The sequence below is a fragment of the Daldinia loculata genome (genome assembly GCF_022478755.1).
Source record: "Daldinia loculata strain CBS 113971 unplaced genomic scaffold F4817scaffold_80, whole genome shotgun sequence".
NCBI classification, from domain to species: Eukaryota; Fungi; Ascomycota; class Sordariomycetes; order Xylariales; family Hypoxylaceae; genus Daldinia; species Daldinia loculata.
In genome coordinates, this window is record NW_026054934.1 from 62,642 (window position 1) to 84,601 (window position 21,960).

The 21,960-nt window shown below is 49.2% G+C and overlaps 4 protein-coding genes across 4 annotated transcripts; 1 reads left to right on the plus strand and 3 right to left on the minus strand.

The window, feature by feature from the left end:
- Positions 1-2,575: 2,575 nt before the first annotated feature.
- F4817DRAFT_286495 (serine hydroxymethyltransferase) lies at positions 2,576-4,875 on the minus strand. Its single transcript, XM_049299610.1, has 5 exons — positions 4,485-4,875; positions 4,341-4,397; positions 4,161-4,254; positions 3,969-4,106; positions 2,576-3,893 (listed from the first exon to the last, which is right to left on the minus strand). The coding sequence occupies exons 1-5, from the start codon at positions 4,617-4,619 to the stop codon at positions 2,752-2,754; spliced, it is 1,566 nt and encodes a 521-aa protein (XP_049154521.1). The 5' UTR covers positions 4,620-4,875; the 3' UTR covers positions 2,576-2,751.
- An 835-nt stretch (positions 4,876-5,710) lies between these two features.
- On the minus strand, positions 5,711-6,998 carry F4817DRAFT_351914 (60S ribosomal protein L19). Its single transcript, XM_049305152.1, has 4 exons — positions 6,881-6,998; positions 6,378-6,647; positions 6,139-6,289; positions 5,711-6,083 (listed from the first exon to the last, which is right to left on the minus strand). Coding segments are annotated over exons 1-4 (573 nt in total). The 5' UTR covers positions 6,883-6,998; the 3' UTR covers positions 5,711-5,933.
- A 281-nt stretch (positions 6,999-7,279) lies between these two features.
- On the minus strand, positions 7,280-15,984 carry F4817DRAFT_351918 (ARM repeat-containing protein). Its single transcript, XM_049305153.1, has 4 exons — positions 15,621-15,984; positions 13,440-15,526; positions 8,141-13,390; positions 7,280-8,084 (listed from the first exon to the last, which is right to left on the minus strand). The coding sequence occupies exons 1-4, from the start codon at positions 15,754-15,756 to the stop codon at positions 7,530-7,532; spliced, it is 8,028 nt and encodes a 2,675-aa protein (XP_049154523.1). The 5' UTR covers positions 15,757-15,984; the 3' UTR covers positions 7,280-7,529.
- Positions 15,985-16,024: 40 nt separating this feature from the next.
- F4817DRAFT_351920 (P-loop containing nucleoside triphosphate hydrolase protein) lies at positions 16,025-21,566 on the plus strand. The gene is made up of 6 exons (XM_049305154.1): positions 16,025-17,853; positions 17,904-18,474; positions 18,523-18,620; positions 18,676-20,673; positions 20,733-20,808; positions 20,929-21,566. The coding sequence occupies exons 1-6, from the start codon at positions 16,334-16,336 to the stop codon at positions 21,142-21,144; spliced, it is 4,479 nt and encodes a 1,492-aa protein (XP_049154524.1). The 5' UTR covers positions 16,025-16,333; the 3' UTR covers positions 21,145-21,566.
- The last annotated feature ends 394 nt before the right edge of the window (positions 21,567-21,960 follow it).

A 21,960-nucleotide genomic window follows, 5' to 3' on the forward strand; every position in this document is an offset into this window, starting at 1 on the left:
TTCAGTTGGACTTGTCCAAGCCGTAAAATGCCACCGTATCATGCACGGTGACGTCCCGCAGGAAGATGGTATCTGCAGACGCGGAATTCGTGCGGCAGGGCATATCCTAGACGTAAGGAACCCGTAGAGCTCCCATCACCGTCATTAACCTATCATATGAAGCATGTTGCTATGCAGAATACTTTATTCTAATTGCTAGTCTAAGTGATTGAAGCTAGGTCGTATTATCATGTGGCATGTGTTATGTGTTATGCGGTTTGTAGATGGTGCGGGGCCGGGGGCTGAGATCCCTCCCCGTTGAGAATCTCCCCTTTGCGATGCTCTATCAAATATCCAATGGTTAGTTAGTCATTTCGTATGTAGGCTGTGATGTGTGTAGTGGGTGTAGGACTTGTTTACGGTCAGGAAACTACCTAGAAGGTAATCATATTCTTTAACTAATGCATGTGAAAGCCACCTCCCTTGAAGCCAAGAAAAGCCAGTTACTAATTTCCCTTCTTGTAGCTGCTTGATGACGACTGTGTCACTATGACCGTGCCACAGAGTACATGTAGCATGGAAAGACAGTCAAAGAGCGGAGTACGGCGCATTTACAATATGTCTACTTCTCTCCAAACTCTTTCACTTTTCTATTGTTCTGATGATGAATGCAAACATCCATACCGTCCATACCTGCATACGTAGTATCCATAGGCCCGACACCCTTGTCTGTTGACTCCTATGTAGTCATCTCATCATCCAATAGCAGGGGGGGTTAACTTGTAGTGTACGAAGTACAGGGCTTTTAAAAATGATCTCCTTAGTGACCTTCTATATAGAAATTACAAGCAACCAATAAGAATCGACAATAGTATAGAGATATGGTGTTAGTGTATACAAAAATACTGCGTTCTACATGTAGCAAGCCGATCGTTACCTGCTGGAATGCCACATGGTCGGACGATAAGGCATAAGATCTACGCCACCCCCTCCTAGACCCCAAGTTGTCGATCCTATCTTGATTTTCTTTCTAGTTGGATAGATGAGAAGCCATTCGAAGTAACATTCCGCTCTCATTACATAAAACCCTTTTTCCGCAGAGCCGCCGCCGCCACCAACACGCCCTGACAGCTTAAGCACGGACGAGTCTATCTGCCAGTAAACACGATGGCGATCTACCCTGGTCTACCCGCTCGAACGTCTCTTTTTCTATTGCATGGATGTATGGATGCATGCACATATTTCTGAGTCATCATATATCAATACAGGGTTCTAAGTCGACGACTTATCTTCACCAACCCTGCTCGCCTGCTCGCCTGCTTGCACGTGTGAGAATGGCCAAACGGATTCATCGATACGTGTCGGAACCAACGGCTAGCTGGTACGGTATAAGCCGTGAGGGCGTAACAACGACTGCGACGACAATAACCATTCTGTGATATGAGACGGTAACATTAAACCAGGCAGTTAAATGCGAAATGGTTCAATTAACCAGATATTGCGTTGGTGGTAAGATGCTTACCGGTAGAATCAGTAAAAAGCGGCGGTAATGGGGGAATACGGTAGTTCTAGAAACCACAAGGCTATAAGACCATAAGGCCTCATAGGGGTCTATTCTTAGTTGGACATTCTATCTAAAAGACCGTGGAGCTGCTTATTCCATAGCCCATCTAAGCAACCCGGATACTTGAATCTGTCATTTTAGTTTGGGGTATTCATTCTAGACTACCTCTTTGCTTTTGTATATTCATCGTGGTACTATATTGGGCAGAGTAGACCGGTATGGTTAACCACGCAGGTGGCTAAGAGTAAAGAGTAACATATGAGAATAGCATATATCTCGGTGCCTGAGATATCACGACATGTCGACTCCTTTGCCAAAGCATCTTACCCATGTCTAAACGGATTACTGCTCAGATTAAGAACCGAAAATCAGGCCATTGCGTTTCTAGAATGTAGCATTCGTTTCCGTATAGATTTTACCTCTAATACCCTTAGGAAGTATCTTTCTACATTAGGTACTTACCTACCTAGTTATGTAGATGTATTCATCGGTCGATTCCTTACCTCGCTATCTGTAGGTAAGGGTCACAGCATCGACGCCTTGCATCCCCGGACTGTCTTACCAAATCAACACTGCATGGCCCTTCTCTACCACAAGTAATCTATCATCAACCACACCCCATAACCAAAATTTGACCCGCCGTCGAATCGAATCAAGCCTTAGATTAGTATAATAGTAACCGGCGACTATGATGACCTCATCTTGCTCCTCGTCTTATCACAAGCAAATTCGAAAACCACCCCCCTTTTTTTTAATTCGTTCGTATTTACGAGCATATCCCTAAGGTAGATAAACTCACAAAAAGCCAGCAGGAAAAAAAAACCATCTATCCCGTCTACCGACTTTTCGCCCGACATGCCGAGTGGTGAATAGATGCACTGCCGAACGTAAGGGAGACAAGATCTGCAATGTTGAACTGCTGTTGTTGAAACCAAATGATGCAAATGAAGCCATCACCATAACCCGAAGGGGTCCCTCCCCCTCTATTTATTTTGTATACGGAAGCCATCCGAAAACTCCCCAATGCTACCCAGCTTGCATTCGTGCCATCCCATACGTACACTAGCCGCCCATGTCGCCCCCGTGTTGCTTGCTGCAGCGCAAGGGGGAAACGGCACAAGGTACTGCGCCTTTGCCTAAATATATCCTTCACACTAAAGGGGTGTGTCGCCTCGTCACGGCTGCACCGTCGAGGATGCATCTCGACGTCATTGCCTCTCCTCCCACGGAAGAGAATATGTTCCTACCCAGTCGGAGACCTCTGCGCGCAGCTGCACAATTTCGGAGTCTTCTTCGCCGGTGCCAAGGTAGTCAAAGAAGAACTTAAGCTTGTATTTCTCGCCCTTCTCCTCAGCCGCGGTACGTGCCGCCTTGTCTACCCTAGAGGCAATGGCTACGGAGCGGTCGATAATGTCGGCCACTCTGACAAAGTCGCTCTCAACGAAGCCGCGCGTCGTCATCGCCGGCGTACCTATCCGCAAACCGCCGGGTATCATCGCCGACTTGTCGCCGGGGACCGTGTTCTTGTTGCTGGCCACGCCGACCAGCTCTAGCACTCGCTCGACGCGGGCACCGTCGACGCCCTGTGGCTTCAGGTCCACAAGTACGAGGTGGTTATCCGTGCCGCCGCTTACAAGCTTGTATCCGAGACCGCCGTTGGATTTAGATTCGCCTAGGCGATTCGCGAGAGCCTGCGAATTCACTAGGACCTGTTCCTGGTAGGCTCGGAACTCGGGTGTCTGCGCCTGTTTCAACGCAACGGATAACGCCGTGATGGTGTGGTTATGAGGGCCGCCTTGGTGACCAGGAAATACCGAAGCATTTATAGGATTCTCCAGGTTGTACTTTATCTCTTCCTTTGTCTTGGGGTTAACCTTTCTCACGCCTTTTCTGAAGAAGATCATGGCACCTCGGGGACCGCGTAAGCTCTTGTGACTCGTAGTCGTTACGATATCTGCGAAGCTAAAGGGACTGGGTATAACCTTGGCTGCAATCATACCCGAGATGTGGGCGATGTCGGCTAGTAAGTATGCATTTATCTTATCGCACGTCTCCTTAATAGCCTTGTAGTCGATAAACCTGCCGTATGCGCTGGCTCCGGCAACAATAATCTTAGGTCGGTAAATCTGAGCTAGCTCGTCGAGCTTCTCGTAGTCGATCAAGCCGGTCTCTTCGTTCAACCGGTAAGGGACCGTCTCGAAGTACTTGGACACGGCTGAGATCTTCTTGGTAGGTGTTTGATAACCGTGAGAGAGGTGACCTCCGTGAGGAAGATCCAATCCCATAAGCCGGTCGTGAGTGTCCATCAAAGCCGAGTAAACGTATAGATTTGCGGGTGCGCCAGAGAGTGCTATTCATCGGGGCGAATTACTACAGGTTAGCCCTGGTGACGCTTTGGCTATGCGACTAGTTGAGGCAGACTTACGCTGGACATTGACACCCCATTCCTTTTCATCCAAGCCAAACGTCTCCAAAGCTCTTTGTTGGCATAGTCTTTCGGACTGGTCGATGAACTCGTTGCCTGCATAATATCTTGCTCCAGGATATCCCTCCGAGTACTTGTCTATGGTTTTAGGTTAGCTCGGATTTATTGGATTATCGTCGCGATGCTTCGTACTTTGCATTACACTTCCTAGCGCTTCGAGAACAGCTTGCGAAGTGAAATTTTCGGAGGGGATTAGGTTGATGAAGTGCTTTTGCCTATCTTTTTCCTGTTGACATAATTTATTCCTTAGTATTTAATATATAATATATAATATATAATATACATATAATGACAGGATAGGGGATAGTCTACCTTCTCGATGATATCGAATACGGCCGGGTCAGCCTCTTGAAGATGGGCCGATAGTAACTGTGTAAATGAATTAGTATCGCCTACTAATACAAGCGGTTGACGATAAAACAATCAATTCGTAACCGCTCAGAGGCTATTGCATACTCGTTGCTGGACGTCTAATGTAGCAGAAGATTGAGCTCTTCTCGTCGCATACTGAAGCGTAATTGGAGTCGACCATCTCGACAATGAACGAAAAGCACTCGAAGTGCCTCGAACCCGGAGGGCAGGTAGAGACATGGTCAATTAGTCGTTAATTAGTCGTCAATTGACTTATGTCGATGTGAATTGGAATGACCTGCACTTTAAAATATTACGAAAAGAGTTTCTATGCCGTCATAATGGGAATAAAGAAAAGAATAGGAATAGGAATTGGTTACGTTCTTTTACTAAATTCTAGCTGATAGGAAATAATCATCCTATCGTGAGCTCGCCATTCAGAAGCTTCAGTCTACATGTATCCATTGTACTTAAAGGCTAACCGAATGCTAGACCGCTAACCGGCAAACCGATACCAGATAACGAACATTATCTACTCCGAGGGGCGGGGTTTTTGTATTTGATATCAATCCTTGACCGCGTATAGTTAGCGCGGGGAACTCCGATTCTTATGTATGTAAGTCTCCTTGATCTTAAAATAGTATAGTCCTACACGTGATCACGAAGCTTTGGTTATGAATTTCGATCCTCCAACTTTTTTTTCCTCCTTTTTTCCCTTTCTTCTGTATCAACTAAATTGGGCGTGACGAGCTCCGCTTCAATAACAGATTCGGATTTCCGCTGTTTGTTCTTACGAATATCCAGCGGGAGCATGCTGATATGTCTCGGGCGGCACCTCACCACCTTTAACGGGACAATTTGAAGATATCTGATCCAATATAGTTGATCTTGTCTACTTCGCTATCCGCTTTTTTCCGTTTTTTGTCAGATAGCTCCTTGTCGTTTTCTTAGCCTTCTAGTTTAAGCGTCTAGATAGTTAGTAAATAAAATCCTTGGCTTTTACTATTAGTACCTAGTAAATGACCTAGCCATCTCAGCAGCCTACACGTTTGCAGTATACCGTTTATACATAAGACATATGTACTCTATTGACCGCTACCATGAGACTGACATACCCATGCGGGTTGCGTATTACGAAACTCGGATGTCGGATGGCTGCAGATTGATTAGGGCTGAATTTTAGTACTTGCTTATAGTTCTAGCTGCCATTTAATTAAGAGGGCTTAATACATCAAAGGCAATCAGCAGAGACTGGAAGACTCGAGCAAGAGAACTGAGGACCTAAGATACTCTTCGGGGTACAAGTCACATCACGATGGGAAGTTATACTAGAATAGAAATAAGGCGTCAAGTTCATTGATTCCGTTTTCATTGCCATACATGCAAAAGCCCGGCGGTGGAAGCATTACGACCGAAGGGCGCAAGGAAATAGAGACCCAACCATTTACTCCGAATGCAGCCGTCTCAGATTCTTGTAGTCCATATGACGATACCTCTAGCTCTCCTATGTAGCTGGATCGTTTGCATATGGAAACACATCCCCTGGTTTTCCGCTTACGCCTCCTCCTCACCCGCCAGCGCGGTTCGCTTCGCCGCCTGTCTCTGCAACTTACGCTCACGAGCAGCCTTGTTCTTCTGTCTCTTGGCGTCCATCTCATCCTGGAGCGCACGCTCACGAGCCTTCTCGGCCTTGGCACGGTGGATCTGCATACAAGTTAGACGCGAATGCAGAAAAAAGAATTCACGAGGGAAAACGTACGTGTTCAACTAGCGCTCGCTTGTGCTTGAAGGCGTTACCCTTGCTGGAGTGGTACAGTTCGTGGTAGAGGTGCTTGTCGATCTTGCCGCTGGCACGGTACTTGACTAGAAGACGTCGGAGGACTCGTAGGCGTCGCATCCATAGAACTTGTCTATCGCACAGTTAGCCGATATTCCGTTGCTATCCGATCATCCGTTTATCCCTTGTCTAGCGGATGGGAAAGTTATGGTTAAACGTACTGAGGCATACGAGCATCGGCGGTACCCTTTCGCTTACCGAAACCTCGGTGTCGGCCATCTCGTCGGGCGAGGTTCAGCTCACGGGCGCGAGATCGGGAGTGCATGGTGACGGGCTTGCGGATGATGAGGCCATCGCTGACGAGTTTTCGGATGGTCTGACGGGAGTTGGCGTTGGAGATCTCGTTAACCTCGTTGGGGTCGAGCCAGATCTTGCGCTTACCGCATCCGATGACGGACGCCGCAAGGCGCTTCTGAGTGCGAAGATTGACCCTGCAAAGTAGAATTAATTAGCTTGATGTTTGTTGACGGTTGCGTGATGATGCGTTCGTAGGTGATAGGTGGTGTATAGTGTGTATGGCCATAATCGATGACGCTGTCCCCGAGAGAGCCGCGCAAACTCGACCAACAAACGGAATCGAATGGGATGTCGAAAATAGAAGAAAAAACTCTTCGAAAAGGGCCCTTCATCAATGCGGAATGTTTGGTAAATCGATTTGACTTACATCTTGAATGCAGACGTCGGCGACGGTCGAAAATTTGCTGTTCGGTTAGTAAGGTGTGGAAGGGTTGAAGTTGAATTGAGAGCCCCCTCTCGGATCTTTGCACAATCGAGAATTTCTGAATCAGAATAGGCTCTAAGGAAATTTTGTGGACTGTTAGGACCCAATTTGGTGTAAGCGAGGAGGGCAACAAGATCACCTGACCTTATCAGTTATCTTTAATGGTTTGTGCACATAGCTTTTCGCACAGTATCGTACTAACCATTATTACAGACGGTGTTATTGAATTTGTGAGGGTTGCTTAAAACGTCAGGCTTACCTAATGTACCTCAGTACCACTTATCTAGGTTACTCCCTTTACATAAACTTACACTCATACTGAAAGTCCTCCAAGTCTCTATAGATTTATCTAGTTATAAGTCTAAATACGCAACATCTTGACTATTTGGAATTTTATAGATCGTACATCACTTTGAATCCTTAACCGACTTACAACATACGTGAAGATGCGAGGTTGATCAATGGTGCTTAAATATCTTGGAATTTTCTCTACCCTATGTGAACTGACCTTCCATGATGCTTCCCATATCGCCTCCTATGTTCATGATTACTCTCTGCGCTGTCCTTCACATCAACCATACATACGTTGGAGTTAATCTTGTGAGAAGACACCACCTCCAATCTCCACGGCACCAACGCTCCATATCTCCTTTTCGTCTTCTACTTCGTCGTTGCTCAACCCTAATCCTCCTTGGCCACCCTCTGCCTCTCTCCTTTCTCGAGCCTGGCTACCAAGCCTGACAGCCACCCTCTTGAAATAATCTTGCATGCTTCGCTTGGTGTTTGCTGGCAGATCTGCGCCGGCGCCGCTAATGTACTTTTCAAAGATCTTGCCTTCTTCATCCACGACGCTAAATAGTTCGATAAATGCCGCCTCGGCTGCTAGCTTAACGGGGATCACCGGATCCCGCACTGACGCGAACACTGGTGGCGCTAGTAGCGGGAGATGGGGGCGGACTATATCTAAGTTGGCTCGCGAAACGGTGCGTACTATTACCAACGCGAGACGACGGGAGTCGGACGGGTTTCCGGGGCCGATGATAGTGGCTAGTGTCGAGAAGATCGGTTTTGTCGATTCGAAAGACTTTGGCGAGTCTGTCAGCAAGTATTTGCCCGTTGCTAGAATGCTGTTATCTGCTATGAATAGCTGTATATTACAAGTTAGCGAGGTTCAGATAGACTTCGTCAGCGGGGTTAACTCACGTTCTTGTTTGACATTCCCTGGCAGAGCAGATCGGGCAGGTCCTCTGCTAGCGGACTCTCTAACAATGCCTGCGGCGACTCTACGAAGACTGCGTTGAGCGCGAGAACCGACGCGCTGGTAAAGTGGCCTGTAGTCACACGGTTCTTTAACAACCCGTGCGCGATCTCGGGAGGCACATTCTTAATGAGCGCGCCGAGTAGCTTAGCATTGGTCACTATCATCGCCGAGTCGGTCGTGTCTGTGTCCATATCGATCAATCCTAGCACCGCCGTCCGTGAGCTCTCGCCCATGTTAGAACCTGCTTTGCTGACAACTTCGTATAAAGCCTTTAGCATAGCAGTCCTGACGCCTGGATCCGATGTCTTGGAACCGGTGACGAGCTCCGCGATCAACGGATCCACCCGCGGTGTAAACTTGATTAGAGTGCCCAGCGCTTTAGCAGCCCGTGACCGTAGCAATTCGCTGCCGGTATCCGCGAGCGCTCTTGCGAACGTCCGCTGGAGCTGGGGCAGGAAGGGCTTGAGCGCCGTCGGCATCTTCTCGAGTAGGTTGTTGAGCGTTAAAAGAATGGCCGCTCTAACATCGGTGGACCGTTCCGACACCACACGGATGAGAGGACCCGTTATCTGCGTGACAAACGGCTTAAGAGAAGCTTCGCTTGTCCTATCGACAATATCGGATATAGCGAGGGCGGCGCTAGTTCTCTGTTCTGCAGTTCCGTTCATAAGACCTTGGAGGAAGATGGGCAGGATAGCGTTGATGCCCTTTGGAAGCTCGAAGCCTGGTAGGTTAGAGCCGGCGACACCAACTTGCAATAATGTTTGCCTTGTCGATATCACAAGGGCCTCCATATCTTCTTTCTTAAGTTTCTTAGTGAACTCGCTGAGCGCTGCCCACGCTGCCTTGACGACCTCTGCATCACGGTCGCCGAACGAGATCAAGAGGGCACGAATGATATCTTGGTTATACCGCGAGTAGTCCACGCTAGAGCTAGTGAAGAATTTGGCGAGTCGTGATGCTGTTACAGCACGTTTGTGGTGGTCGTCATTCTTAACCAGCTGCAGTAAGACGTTCATTACCGTATTGAGCCCGTCGTGGTCGTCTATCGACTGTATAACCGTGTCGAACGAGTCCTCGAGGTCGGTACGGAGCTCGTCGTCCTTGGCATTCACAATATTGTCCATGAGAGAATTGATAATGCTCGGTAGGCGCCGGTTCATAGCAGGGCCCGCCACCCGAGACAGAGACGCGAGCGCCTTGGCGTTGAAAGTGGAGATAGGGGGAGTGAGTAGTGTCGGGATGAGGTTCGGCAAGATGATGTTAGACCTGGTAGTCTCGGTGAGGAGGGTCAGGAGAGCGGATAGAGCATTGTCTGCCTCGTCCTCAGAGCGTAGCAGGTTAAGAAGGTGCGGTAGCACTTGGTCGACGGCTCGTTTGCCGATGATCTGCTGCAGCGAGTCGAACGCCTCGGCAGCGGCTTCTCTGACATCCTCGTCGGAGTCTATCAGAGCCGTCCGCACGACGGATATTAATGTCTTCTCGTGGTCCTCGAGGGCCTCGTCTGAAGCGGACGCGATAAGTTCCTTGAGTGCGAGACAGATTCCTTGCCTTGCGTTCGTATCTATCGAAGTCTGGAGGCCTTCTTCGAGCGTTGGAAGCAGGCTTGATAGGACGCCGTCGCCAGCCTTCCGGATTAATTCTCCCAAGGCATTGCTGGCGATCACCTTGTGTTCCATATTAGAACTGCCAAGGCGGCGAATGATTAGTTGCGTGAGAGTAGGCGTAAGCTCCTTCAGAGTTCTCGGCGTAGCGACTAAAGCCTTCCACACGCCCACGGCGGCGGCTCGAACGGCACTAGAAGTATCGCAGCGACATATATACAAAGCAGAAAGGATCTTGTTGCGCTTCTCTTCTCCGAGTACCTCGCGTAGAGACGCGCCTGCCTCCTTTGCGCTCTCTTCCTCGTCCTCCGCGTCGGCCTTTCCGCTAATACCAGTCAAGTTAAATAGCAGGTCACCAACTAGCTCGACGGAGCTCAGCCGGATCCTGTAGCTGTCATCTGCTAGGCCACGCTCTAACTCGGGTAGCAGGAGATCGACAGCCCTTGCGGCAAAGTTCTTGACCAACAGCCGACCGGCTCGGAGGGCGGTCTCGCGGATCGATTCGATATCGTCAGCAAGGCCAGCAAGAATAGGGGGGATGATCTTGCTGAGGTAGTTGGCAAAGCTGTTTCCGAAGCAGACTGGCAAGAAGATGAATAGAGACATGAAGCCTTCCCTGACGGCAGGTTTGGATGACTCCACGTTCTGTAATATTGTAGGGAGCGTTTCCTCCAATCTCGTAGTGCCAAGTCCCGCCAAGACTTCGCTGAGAGCTTGAGCGGAACCGAGACGGTCTCCGGCGCCCGTATCCGACTTGAGGGTCTGCATGAGTCCGGGAATTAGATCCGGTAGGGCATCCTCGCCGAGCTTCTCTACCAGCGAGCCCAGCGCGCGGGAAGCGGTCGCTCGCGTCGTCGGGACCGGATCGACGGCTGCCACTTTTAGCCCGGACACGAGGACTGGCAAATGTGCGATTAAATCCTTCCTCTCGGTTAGATGAGCTAAGCTTCCGATGACTTGGGAAGCCTTGCGTTTTGTATTGGACCTGTCTCCTAAACCTCGCTGGAGAATTCTGGTGACGAGAGCCAGCGAAGGCGCGTCGAGGTAGTGGACGAATTGCACCTTGATGAGCGCGTCTAGAGCGTCATCGGTGTACTTGGTAGGATCGCTCAGAGCCTTAAGCAGAATGTCGACTAAGCTTTTCACTTCGGGATTCTCGATGACCTCGCCGAAACGCTTCAAGCTCTTGTTGGCCGCTGTTCGTACTTCTTTGTGGCTGTCGTTCAGCACACCTGTAAGCGGCGGTATGATATCGGGAAGGCTCTGCGCAAGTTGTTGGGGATCTAAGTATGCCATAGCACCCAGAAGATCACATGCGCCACGTTTACTACGCCATTGATCGTCATCGAGACCGTTAAGAAGAGTCGGCAGAATATGTTTAACGCCGTACGAGCTGAGCTTCGCGAAGCAAGCCTTAGCTGCTGCTAGACATGCGTCTCTCACATCTGCGTTGGTATCGCCGAAGCCAGACAGAAGTTGGGGCACAATCTGAATGACGTACGGCTCGAACAAACGGCCAAGAAGTATCGCAAAGAGTTCGAACGCGAGGAACGCACCCTCGCGCTGCTGAGGTTCCTTCCGGTTTTCGGTTGCGCTCTTTAGCGTAACGAGGATGCGATAATCTCGCAGCACGGAGATACCTCTCCCCTGAACCAAGCCGGCTAACCCGTATGCGGCACCTCGTTTTTCAGCGTACTTCTTAGATGTCAGGAGCGTGTCGAGAAGCTGTTCGAAATATTTAGATGATTTGTCGCCGCAGGTCCGTACTAGAGGCGGTAGGCATTCCGCCACTGCGTATTGCACAGCTTCGGACGGCGTGCTCAAGGTAGCAAGTAGCCTCTCCAGAACAACCGGGATCTTTGCGTCTCCGGGCTTCAAGTGCCTAGCAAGAGCGCCGTACATAACGATGATCGCCTCGTTGACACGATCTGCCGCTTCCGAACCCTTGTCTGGCGCAGCGAGTGTGCGCTCGAATGTCTTCATGAGTTTATCTAGGAGCGCTCTGCCGTGGAGGTCAATAGCCACAAGCGCCGCATCAAGCATCTCGCCGCGTACAGCAGCGTTCTGGTCGCCCAGAGGACCACCTTCGATGAGGAAGTTAAAGAAGTCATCGATCTGTGATTTCTGTAGATGGGCGGCAAGTTCTCTGAATGCCGCCGCAAAACCGTGTCGCGCTTCCCAGGGATCTGATAAATCTGTTTTCTTAGGCATTCCGTATTCGTCTAGCTGGGCAACACGGGGCTTAGCAAATTCGACATATGAAGATCGGAGCTTTGCCAGTATTTCATCGATGGTTGAAGGGTACGCTTTGCATGCCTCAGCGAGGGACCGCGCAGCAGCCCTCCTAAGCTGGGCATCTTTGCTCTCGAGATATGGGAGCAATTTGAAAGGAACATCTTTGGAGAGCTTGAAACCGCTCTCTTCCCAAATATCGTGACCAAGGTCGACGTTTTCGGGGATATCATCGTGGCAAGCGATCCAGATTTCCTCCGAGAAATCGAGATCGCTCATATCAACATCGGCGCTGATCGACTGCAGAACAGTCTCGCGGACCGAAGCTTGTGGGACAATTGCGCCTTTCGCGAGGACGGTCATCTCGTTGATACTAATGTTCGGGGCAACGCAGCGGACCATATCCGAAAAGCAATCCTTTATGATCTTATAGTGTTGGTTGTATTTCTGCATCGAGGATACCAGCGTAGATATCAGATCGGCACGCGGGATTGTCTCGTCGGCGCATACATGAGTATGGAACGCAAGGAACTCAATCGCCAACACCAGCTGAGCGTCTCGTTCGTCGGCACCATTCCCGACGCCGCCTGTTCGTAATATCACAAATATCAAAGATAGCATGTAAATTACGGAGATGGCATCAAACGGCCGCTGCTCGCCGGCGAAGCGAAGGCGATATAGGACTCTCGTTACGAGTTCCTCTAAGCCCTCCTCCGTCATATTCTCCGGCAGAGAAGTAATCCCGAGAGCACGCAGAGTTGCGACGCCGATGAAAGGCCGAATAGCCCCTAGTCGGGGAGTGACACGATCAGAACATGCCAAGTAAGCTGTAGGGCCCGCATCACCAGTGATGAGACCCGCACCAGCTTCCAAGGCTGCTAGCAGAGCGCTAATTGAAGGACCAATCCATAGGTTCGGCTCTGTCGGTGGGCTGCTGACGAGGTTTCTGATGATACCGAAACCGCGTATGAGTCGTGATTCCAGATGCTGAATCTTCCGTCGAATTTCGGACTCTTTCTTCAGCTGAGCATTGACCTTGGCCTGCTCGTCGGCAGTAAGCTTCCTCTGCTGCCCCTTTTTCTGTGCCAGTTGACTTCTGAGTTCCTCCTCCCATTTCAATGTATCATAGTCCTTAGTATTCTTGTCCGGAAGCGTCTGCTTTTTCGCGAGGACGTCGATAAAGGCTGTACCTTCTGGAGTTCGAAATATTGCCGCTTCGACGGGACCGATATATTTGAGCTCCTCCGTCGTTAGATCTTCCCGGATGAGCTCGACAATCTTTGGCGTCATAGTATTCGGTGCTACAAATGCGAGGTCCGCTGCTGCGTTGCAAGCGGCCTGCTTGATTGCGCTCGACTGCATTCGTTAGTCTTATATTCTAATTCTCAGCTACACACTTGCTCACCTTCTGGTCAAAACTTGTTTTTTCTATTATCTGCCGTAGTAATTCCTCTTCGTATTTCTGGGCTAGGCTTCCAGGGTCGAGGCCGACTCTCAGACAAAGATCTATCCAGCTTGCTCTGGGTACCAGATCGTTCCGGGCGATAACGAGTAATGAACACATCTGCTTGGCCAATCCTTCTTGAGATTTCTGGGCACCCAATTGTTCGAATTCGTCATCACTTAGGCAGATCGACCTAAGGATTAGATGCAAATGAGCATTTTCAAATTTGGCGCTTGCTGCTATGCTGTCCTTATCCTCCATGTGAGATGATTCGACCCATCGCCATAATCCATCAATAGCAATTTCTGCAAAGAAGCTTGGGTCTCGGACGTAAAGCCTTGAAATAGTTTCGCTGGCCTCCTTGCGAACCTGGGGAGGTACGGTGGTTGAGGATACAAGATAAATGAGGGCTTGAAACCAGACTACTTGCACATTTTTAGGGGCTTTTGGTACATCATTATAGATAGCTGCGAGCGCTCGCAGAAACCATCTCGCATCGTCTTCCGTAGATAGTCGACCATATACTCGGTGATTGAGGAGAAACGAAGGCTTGGGGTCGGCCACGAGACATTCCTTTGAAACAGCTGGCTTCTTGAGGGCAGGTTTGACAGTAACACTGCCGGTCTTAGACAAGACTTGCAGGGACAGAACCGAAGAGACGTATGCGCCTACGATCAAGCCACTCTGGGCCGCCGCTGCCGGATTCTTGGTAATTTCAGCCCACGTATCTGCGAGTGGCCCCGAAATAGCCTCGACCAACTTGGCTGCATTTTCCGAGACAGACTGAGCTTCTTGTGTAAAAGGCACGAACACTTCTCCAGCTCGAAGTAGCCATAGTCTGCGCGAAGGTATCTTTTTGTCGCCGAGACCTTTGACAAATGCATCGACGACAGGCTTCGGTAAATCGGTACCGTCATTCAATAGATAAGAGACGGCTCTACCAATGACAGATATTTCTGCCCCCAGAGCCCCTTCGTTTCCTTCTTTGGTTGCGATAGGAGGAAGACCAGTAGCTATCTTGGTTGCGATCGAGTTAGATAATGGCACGTGGTCTAGCATCTGTGAATGAAGAATGCGATGGTCCGCAGAAGCCAGTTTTCCGGATTTAAGGGGATTCAAAATCTCCTCGGCAACTTGATCTGCCAGTTTTTCATCGTGACTTCGAGCCACGGCCTCTCTAAAGGCGGCTAAAACGCCGTCGCGAATCGTCGCATTGCTAGACTTGGCATTTGATAATAGGGGTTTCAGAAGACGTCCGTTCAAAGCCTGCGAAAGATCCAAGGTTTTGGGGAGGGCTCGAATCAACGATGCTAATAAATCCAAAACCACTTCCGGAGCTCGTAAGAGACCTTTCTCGATAGGGGGTATAATGTCCTTATCCAAATCGTCTAGGGTGACAAAGTCGGAAAAGAAATCGTCCAGGCCAGTCGCAATATGAGCAGGGATGGGTGTGCGAGACCCTACAAGCTCTCTAGTAAAAAAGGTAAAATATTCCGGCTTCGTAGTAGCCAATACATCCTTGGCTTCAGCATGTCGAGAACTCACTCCCGCGATTACGCCAAGTATGATAGCATTCCTCGCAGTCGGCTGAGCCCCTTTAGTCGTAAGGGCCTTCACAGCGTCCTGGATCACTTTCTCCCGGAACTCGCCGCGCCAGAACGCTGCGCGCAAACCACGACGAGTAACCACTAAAGCCGACTGCGCGACGTTCGATCTGGTTGTCGACTGAAGGCATTTTTCAAGGGCGGCAGCGTCGGTATAAACAATTTCCAGCCCGAATTTGTCCCATAAAGGCTTGCCAGCCAGTTCTTGTAAGAGAATAGAACACCATTCGACCAAGACAAACGCATTTCTGGCAGCTATTCCGGGCTTCTGAGACTCCTGTCGCAGAGAAGTAATAAATGGCGTCAGCACCTTAGCATCGCTAGTTGTCGCGAAGACGGAAGCAAGGCAAGACTCGACGGCTCTCCTAGAAGGTCTATCATCGTATAAACGGTGGGTATCAAAAAGCAATTGGAGCAGCGTAGGTATTGAGGACTGATCGATAGCTATATACGAGTAAAGACATCAGCATATAACAATATTATAAAGACGGGACTTGAATAGTACAAAAATAACAAGGAAAAAGCTAATATGCCTTACTCTTGTCCCCTAACTTTTCGGTAATCGTTCTTAATTGGGCTATACGGATCTTGGTAGAAGAGGAAAAGAGAGCAGGCTTGGCTGAAAGAAAGTCGATGCCAGCTTTAGAGGCACCATTCGCAGCCGCTTCAGTCATTTTGACGGACCGATGGAAGATCTATTGACATGATAGGGAAGTTGAGAAATGGCCCCTTAGCAGCGTCCCCCCTTATCGCACAGGGTTAAAATATGGGAGTAGGCTAGGAAAATATGCAGAGGGCCGATTTATCGTGACATTAGCCTTCGTCGGGTTCATATTTGGTGATGTGCCCATGTGGGTTGAAAATATCGGTGGGGTTATTATTATTTCTACCTAGGAGGTAGCTTATCTTATCAAATATCTTAGGTGCATTAGGCATTATAGGTGCTAACCTTGTAGCTTCCTGTGACTTGCAACGGCGAATGACTCAACTTTAAGCGACCTTTCAGCAGCCTATAATTGCCAAACTGAGAGCACCACCTACTATAATCCCGGCCTACCCGCCTAGCCGCTAAAGCCCTTCCCCACAACGCCCGTCACTACCCACTCGGCCACTATGATGACCGTTACACCTGAATATCAGAGCTCGTTTACCGGTAACAACTTTTTTTTCTATCTTTCGAATTTTGGTGTTTTCGCGCGGGTGAGATTCGGCCTTTTCTTCTTCTTCCCATTCCCTACGTAGCAGCAGAATATGGCCCCAAAAAAGAAGAAGACGAAACCAGTAGCCAATCCTGCTCGAGGCTTTGCTACAACGTCGATCGCCTCGAAACCGAAACCGCGAGCTGAAATTACCAAAGAACCGGCGCAAACCGCTGCGGAGGGAGGGAAGCTCGATGCCCCTCCAACGTCGTCATCTCGCGATCCCAATACCCCACCATCGAATCCTAACTCCAACAATACACCCCAAACTTCTCAGCAGAAAGAGGTTCTAAGCCCAGAAGAATTCGAGAGACAGTTAGAGGAGTCCGAGCTGCAGCTTCTAGTCGAGAAATATGCACAGAAAGTAAAGAGGGATGCCCAACGCCAAAAGTCTAGGCTCGAGACTGATCGTCGATTGCTTCGCGGACAAGCCGAGCCTTTAAATACTAGGAAATGGCTACCTCAAGAGCTTATGGACCACATCTTGGATTTGATCCAGGCTGAAAACCGGTTCGGTGCATCCTCACTGGCACCGGAGAGTACAAATAGTAACGGCAAGTTACCCTCGGAGGAAGATTTGGTGATTAGGTTGTGGACCCTGCAGCAGACCCTGACGGGCGCCAGCTTTTCCGAGGACAAGGTTAAGGCCGTACTACAACACGTACTTGATATTGCTGTCTCTATCGGTAGCACGAGTAAGGATAACATTTGGGGTTTGGAGGAAGCTCTGGACTGGCTCGCCCGCGAATGCACGAGAGACGAGCTCCACGATTACGATTATAGGGGTAGGCCCGCGAAGTCCCAAGCAGATACACCCGCGGACAGTCCTTTACCGTCTGGTGCGAATACCCCTCGTCTTTTAGATATCAATAGCGGGCAGAAACTCGCCAGTTCCAAGAATGGAACACCAGCTCTAAAATCAGCCACTTCAAAGAAAGTTGCCATCGTCTGCCATGAAGACATTGAGCCTGATGATCTCATCCCTGCTTATCTTGAATCTAAGGCCAAATTATTCCAACTCCAGCGACCAAAGCAGGATAATAAAAAGGGGAAATCGACCAAGAATCATAACTCAAATAGCATAAAACATTCCACCGCGGAACTATCAGGCGACGATTTAGAAGAAGCCAAATTACTAGCAAAGATCGAAAAAATTGAACAAGATGTACTTTTTGATAAGATTCTTGCCGAGCACCAATGGCGTGCGGATCGTATAGAGCTGGAGAAGGAATTCGCAGCCAAGAAGAAGGCGGAAGCTGAAGCGGAAGCTGAAGATGAGGCGAAGGAAAACCCCGACATATCCCATGGGGCAGAGTCGGATGATGATGATGATGAGGTTACTAAGGAAGCCCAACGAATCGCAGCGGAGATCTTACAGCAGGATGACGACGATGACGATCAAGCTCTATCTGACCTTTTTGCGAACCTCCCCGTTCAAGAAACCGATGCTATAACGGGCAAGACAACGACCGTAATCAATGGAACAGATGGTGTCAGAATCACAATTCGCGATTTTGGTAAGTGGACGGGCGTTAGCCCGATGCGTGCTTTAGAGGAAGCTTGCAGATCAAGGTATTTTGAGATGCTTCTGCCTCTTAATGTCCGCTAAATTTTTTATTCAGGGACTCGTCCGCCAAGATTATATATAAACTTGTATCTGAGAATCCATATTCCCACCGCCATCTAGTTTCTATCCAATGGTCTAAACCGCAGGAGCTCATACCAGTTCCTGAAATTCCGTCTATTGAGAGTGCTATTTCTCCTCAACAATTCGTTTTCCAGATGGCTTCTATAGCGACCCCTGACTCTAAGCAGTCCGAAGCATATATTGCTACTTTAGCACTCTTCGTGGTTTTTGGTTCCACTAAGGAAGAGAAGGTTTTTATGCGACTACCTGCGGCGTGGAGAGAATTATGGTCGGAGCTCGCAGAGGAGAAGAAGAACCGGACTGATGCTGCAGACCGAGCAGCGATTAGGGAACTTCGCGCATTAGTTCGCGAAAAGCATGATCAAGAACTCGAAGATGGCGTACTTCTTCAAGGCGCTTTCAGGGGGCGCGCTTCACAGCGCAGTACCAACGAAGTAGGCGACGAATTTAACGCAGAGAGAGGAGCCGCGAACACAATCGGGTCGGAATACTACCAGAGGATATGGGCTGATAAGTCCAGTACGCCGAGATTCCAATCTATGCTGGTTAGTTCTCTATTGGATCTCTTGGGGCATATCATCTAACATATTTAGCAATTCCGAATGCAACTCCCGATGTGGCATTTTAGAGACCAGGTCCTCAGTGCTGTCGAGCGCGAACAGGTCGTTATCATCTGCGGAGAAACAGGATGGTATGTCTACATTCCAAAGTATGAACGTCTTAGCTAACCGGTCTAATTCGCTCAGCGGTAAGAGCACACAGGTGCCATCGTTCCTTTTAGAACATCAGTTATCTCAAGGCCGACCGTGCAAGATTTATTGCACAGAGCCTCGACGTATATCCGCCATCTCGCTCGCCCGTCGCGTCAGCGAAGAGCTCGGCGAAGGAAGGAGTGATGTTGGTACCTCGAGATCTCTCGTGGGTTATTCTATTCGTCTAGAAGCGAATACGTCAAAGGAGACTCGGCTCGTCTATGCCACAACCGGTATAGTGATGAGGATGCTCGAGGGGTCCAATGAACTACGCGAAATCACTCATCTCGTCCTTGACGAAGTCCACGAGCGCTCGATCGATTCTGATTTCTTGCTAATTGTACTGAAGAAGCTACTGATTCGAAGAAAAGACCTAAAGGTGGTCCTCATGTCTGCCACTGTCGATGCGGAGAGGTTCTCGAACTACTTGGGACGTGCACCCATTCTGAATGTGCCCGGTCGTACGTTCCCGGTGCAAGTTAAATATCTAGAGGACGCTCTCGAGGCTACTGGTTATGTACCTGACCAGCTTAGCCACGAGAAGATGACAGACTTGGACGATGACCCAGCAGAGATTGACGCTGCTGATTCTAACACTACTACGGCCGCCGCTAAGGAGTTGCGACAATACTCGGCCAGAACTCGAAACACACTATCTCAACTTGACGAATACCAAATTGATTTTGATCTCATCGTGCAACTGATTGGGCAAATAGCTGTTGATCCGACTTACATAAATTATAGCAAGGCGATACTAGTATTTCTTCCCGGAATTGCCGAGATTAGGACTCTAAATGACTCCTTACTGGGTGAGCCTTTCTTCCAAAGGGGCTGGGAGATATTCCCCTTACACTCCACCATCGCTACCGAAGACCAGGAACGAGCATTCCTCATCCCCCCAGATGGAGTAAGGAAAATCGTGTTAGCCACCAACATCGCAGAAACTGGAATTACCATTCCGGACGTAACTTGTGTTATTGATACTGGAAAGCATCGCGAGATGAGATTTGACGAGAGGAGACAGTTGTCGCGTCTCATTGATACGTTCATCTCGAGAGCGAACGCTAAACAGCGACGAGGACGAGCAGGACGTGTTCAAGAGGGCCTCTGCTTCCATCTTTTTACAAAATACCGACATGATCACTTGATGAGCGATCAGCAGACGCCAGAGATGCTGCGGCTCTCATTACAGGATCTAGCTATACGTGTCAAAATCTGCAAGATCGGTGGCATCGAGGAGACGTTAGGTGAAGCGCTCGATGCGCCATCCGCTAAGAATATCCGTAGAGCCATCGATGCTCTTATCGATGTACGAGCTCTTACAAATACTGAAGAATTAACTCCATTAGGACATCAATTAGCAAGGCTGCCTCTCGACGTATTCCTGGGCAAGCTTATCCTTCAGGGTACGATTTTCAAGTGTCTCGATATGGCTATTACTGTAGCCGCCATTTTATCATCTAAATCACCGTTTACTGCGCCTTTTGGTCAACGAAGCCAAGCCGACCAGGCGCGTAAAGCGTTCAGGAGGGGTGATTCCGACCTACTTACTGTATATAACGCTTACCAAGGCTGGAAGAAGGTGTGCCAGGCATCTAACAACGACTTTCAATATTGCAAGAAGAATTTCCTATCTCCACAAACGCTCTCCAACATCGAGGACCTGAAGGGTCAGCTGCTTGTTGCGCTCGCAGACTCGGGTTTCTTACAACTTACCGACGATGAACGACGCACGCTAAACCGTCTCCGATACTCTAACCGACGACGTCAATTCTACGACCTTCCCCAGCGTGTTAATATCCACAGCGACAACGACGTCATCGCAGCTTCTGTGATCGCGTGGAGCTTTTATCCGAAACTCTTGGTGCGCGAAGGTAAGGGATTTCGCAACGTCGGAAACAACCAGAGTATCAGCCTCCACCCGTCGAGCGTCAACAAGGGGCGCATGGAGCTTCGGTGGTTATCCTACTATCATATTATGCAGTCAAAACAGTAAGTTATTATATATGCACATGCGGATCGTTGTAAATATTCAGGGACTAATAAGACAGGTTTCTCAATGCTCACGAGACCACGGCCGTCGAGAATTTCGCCATCGCCCTGCTATGCGGTGACGTGCGTATTGACGTAAGCATCCCGTCTTTCTTCCTCTCAGTCCGGGCTGTATCCCCATAATCACCCCCTTTCTTCAACCATTCAGGCCAGATACACCCTCCTTGCGTACGGAAAAACTGACTAGAAAAAAAGATGTACGCAGGCGTCATCGTGCTCGACGGCAACCGCGCGCGCTTTAGCGTATCCGACTGGAAGACGATGCTCGCGATCAAAGCGTTGCGAACGCGGCTCCGCGACGTGCTCACGCGCTCGTTCCGCATGCCCGGCAAGCTGCTCACGGCCCAGCAGGAGAAGTGGCTCGACGCATGGCAGCGCGTCTTCAGCCAGGACTTCGGCAGTAAGGCCTAGGATGCCGTTTCGACGCCTTGTCCGAAAGTAGTCGAGATTCTACGGTTTAGGAAGCAAAAGCCGGCGTTGGCGGAGTAGATGTCACGGTTATCATAGTCCGCATCGGCGGACTAGGGAGATGAAAGATTACGCAAACAATACATTGGCTGGTTGCGTGTATACATACAGGTAGGTATGTATGTATGTATGTGGATATCACATGTACCGTGTTCTGGGATGGATGAGTAGTTGGAAGACCGAAATAGGTCTAAAGGTATTGCACGTCCGCGTTTAGAATTATCTTCCCTTTGCCTCCCTATTTTACTCTCATAGATTCAGCCCACGCGTAGTTCTATGGAGGCGAGCATGTTTTGGTGGAAGGGAGAGTAGGTACAGCAATAGCAGCTCGAATACATATTCACTTCGTGAAGGTTTCTAACCCAGTGTCTGCTTGCATGTTAAGCCTATATCTTTCCAACACGAATAGAATGGATGGAATACACGAGAATGTTTCATCTGACCTATCAGCACCATGTAAAACACATCACGCAGGAAATACCTCGACCTAAACGTCGATTTCATTATCTTCAAATAAACTGAAAATATAATTCAGCCTAATAACTAACGTAACCTAATACATTGACTATGAGCCCGTCCGCCCATCCGCCCATCCATGCAACTAAGCTAAATAAACAGGTTAAATGCCAGATGAGAGCGTATGAAGAAACATGCAAAACAAGAAGCCCTTGTTGGAAATGACATTGTGATGAATACTCGAGAACACCTCGTACCAACCCCCCCCTTTCACCTCCCTTGCCAATGAGTTCGACCTCGAAC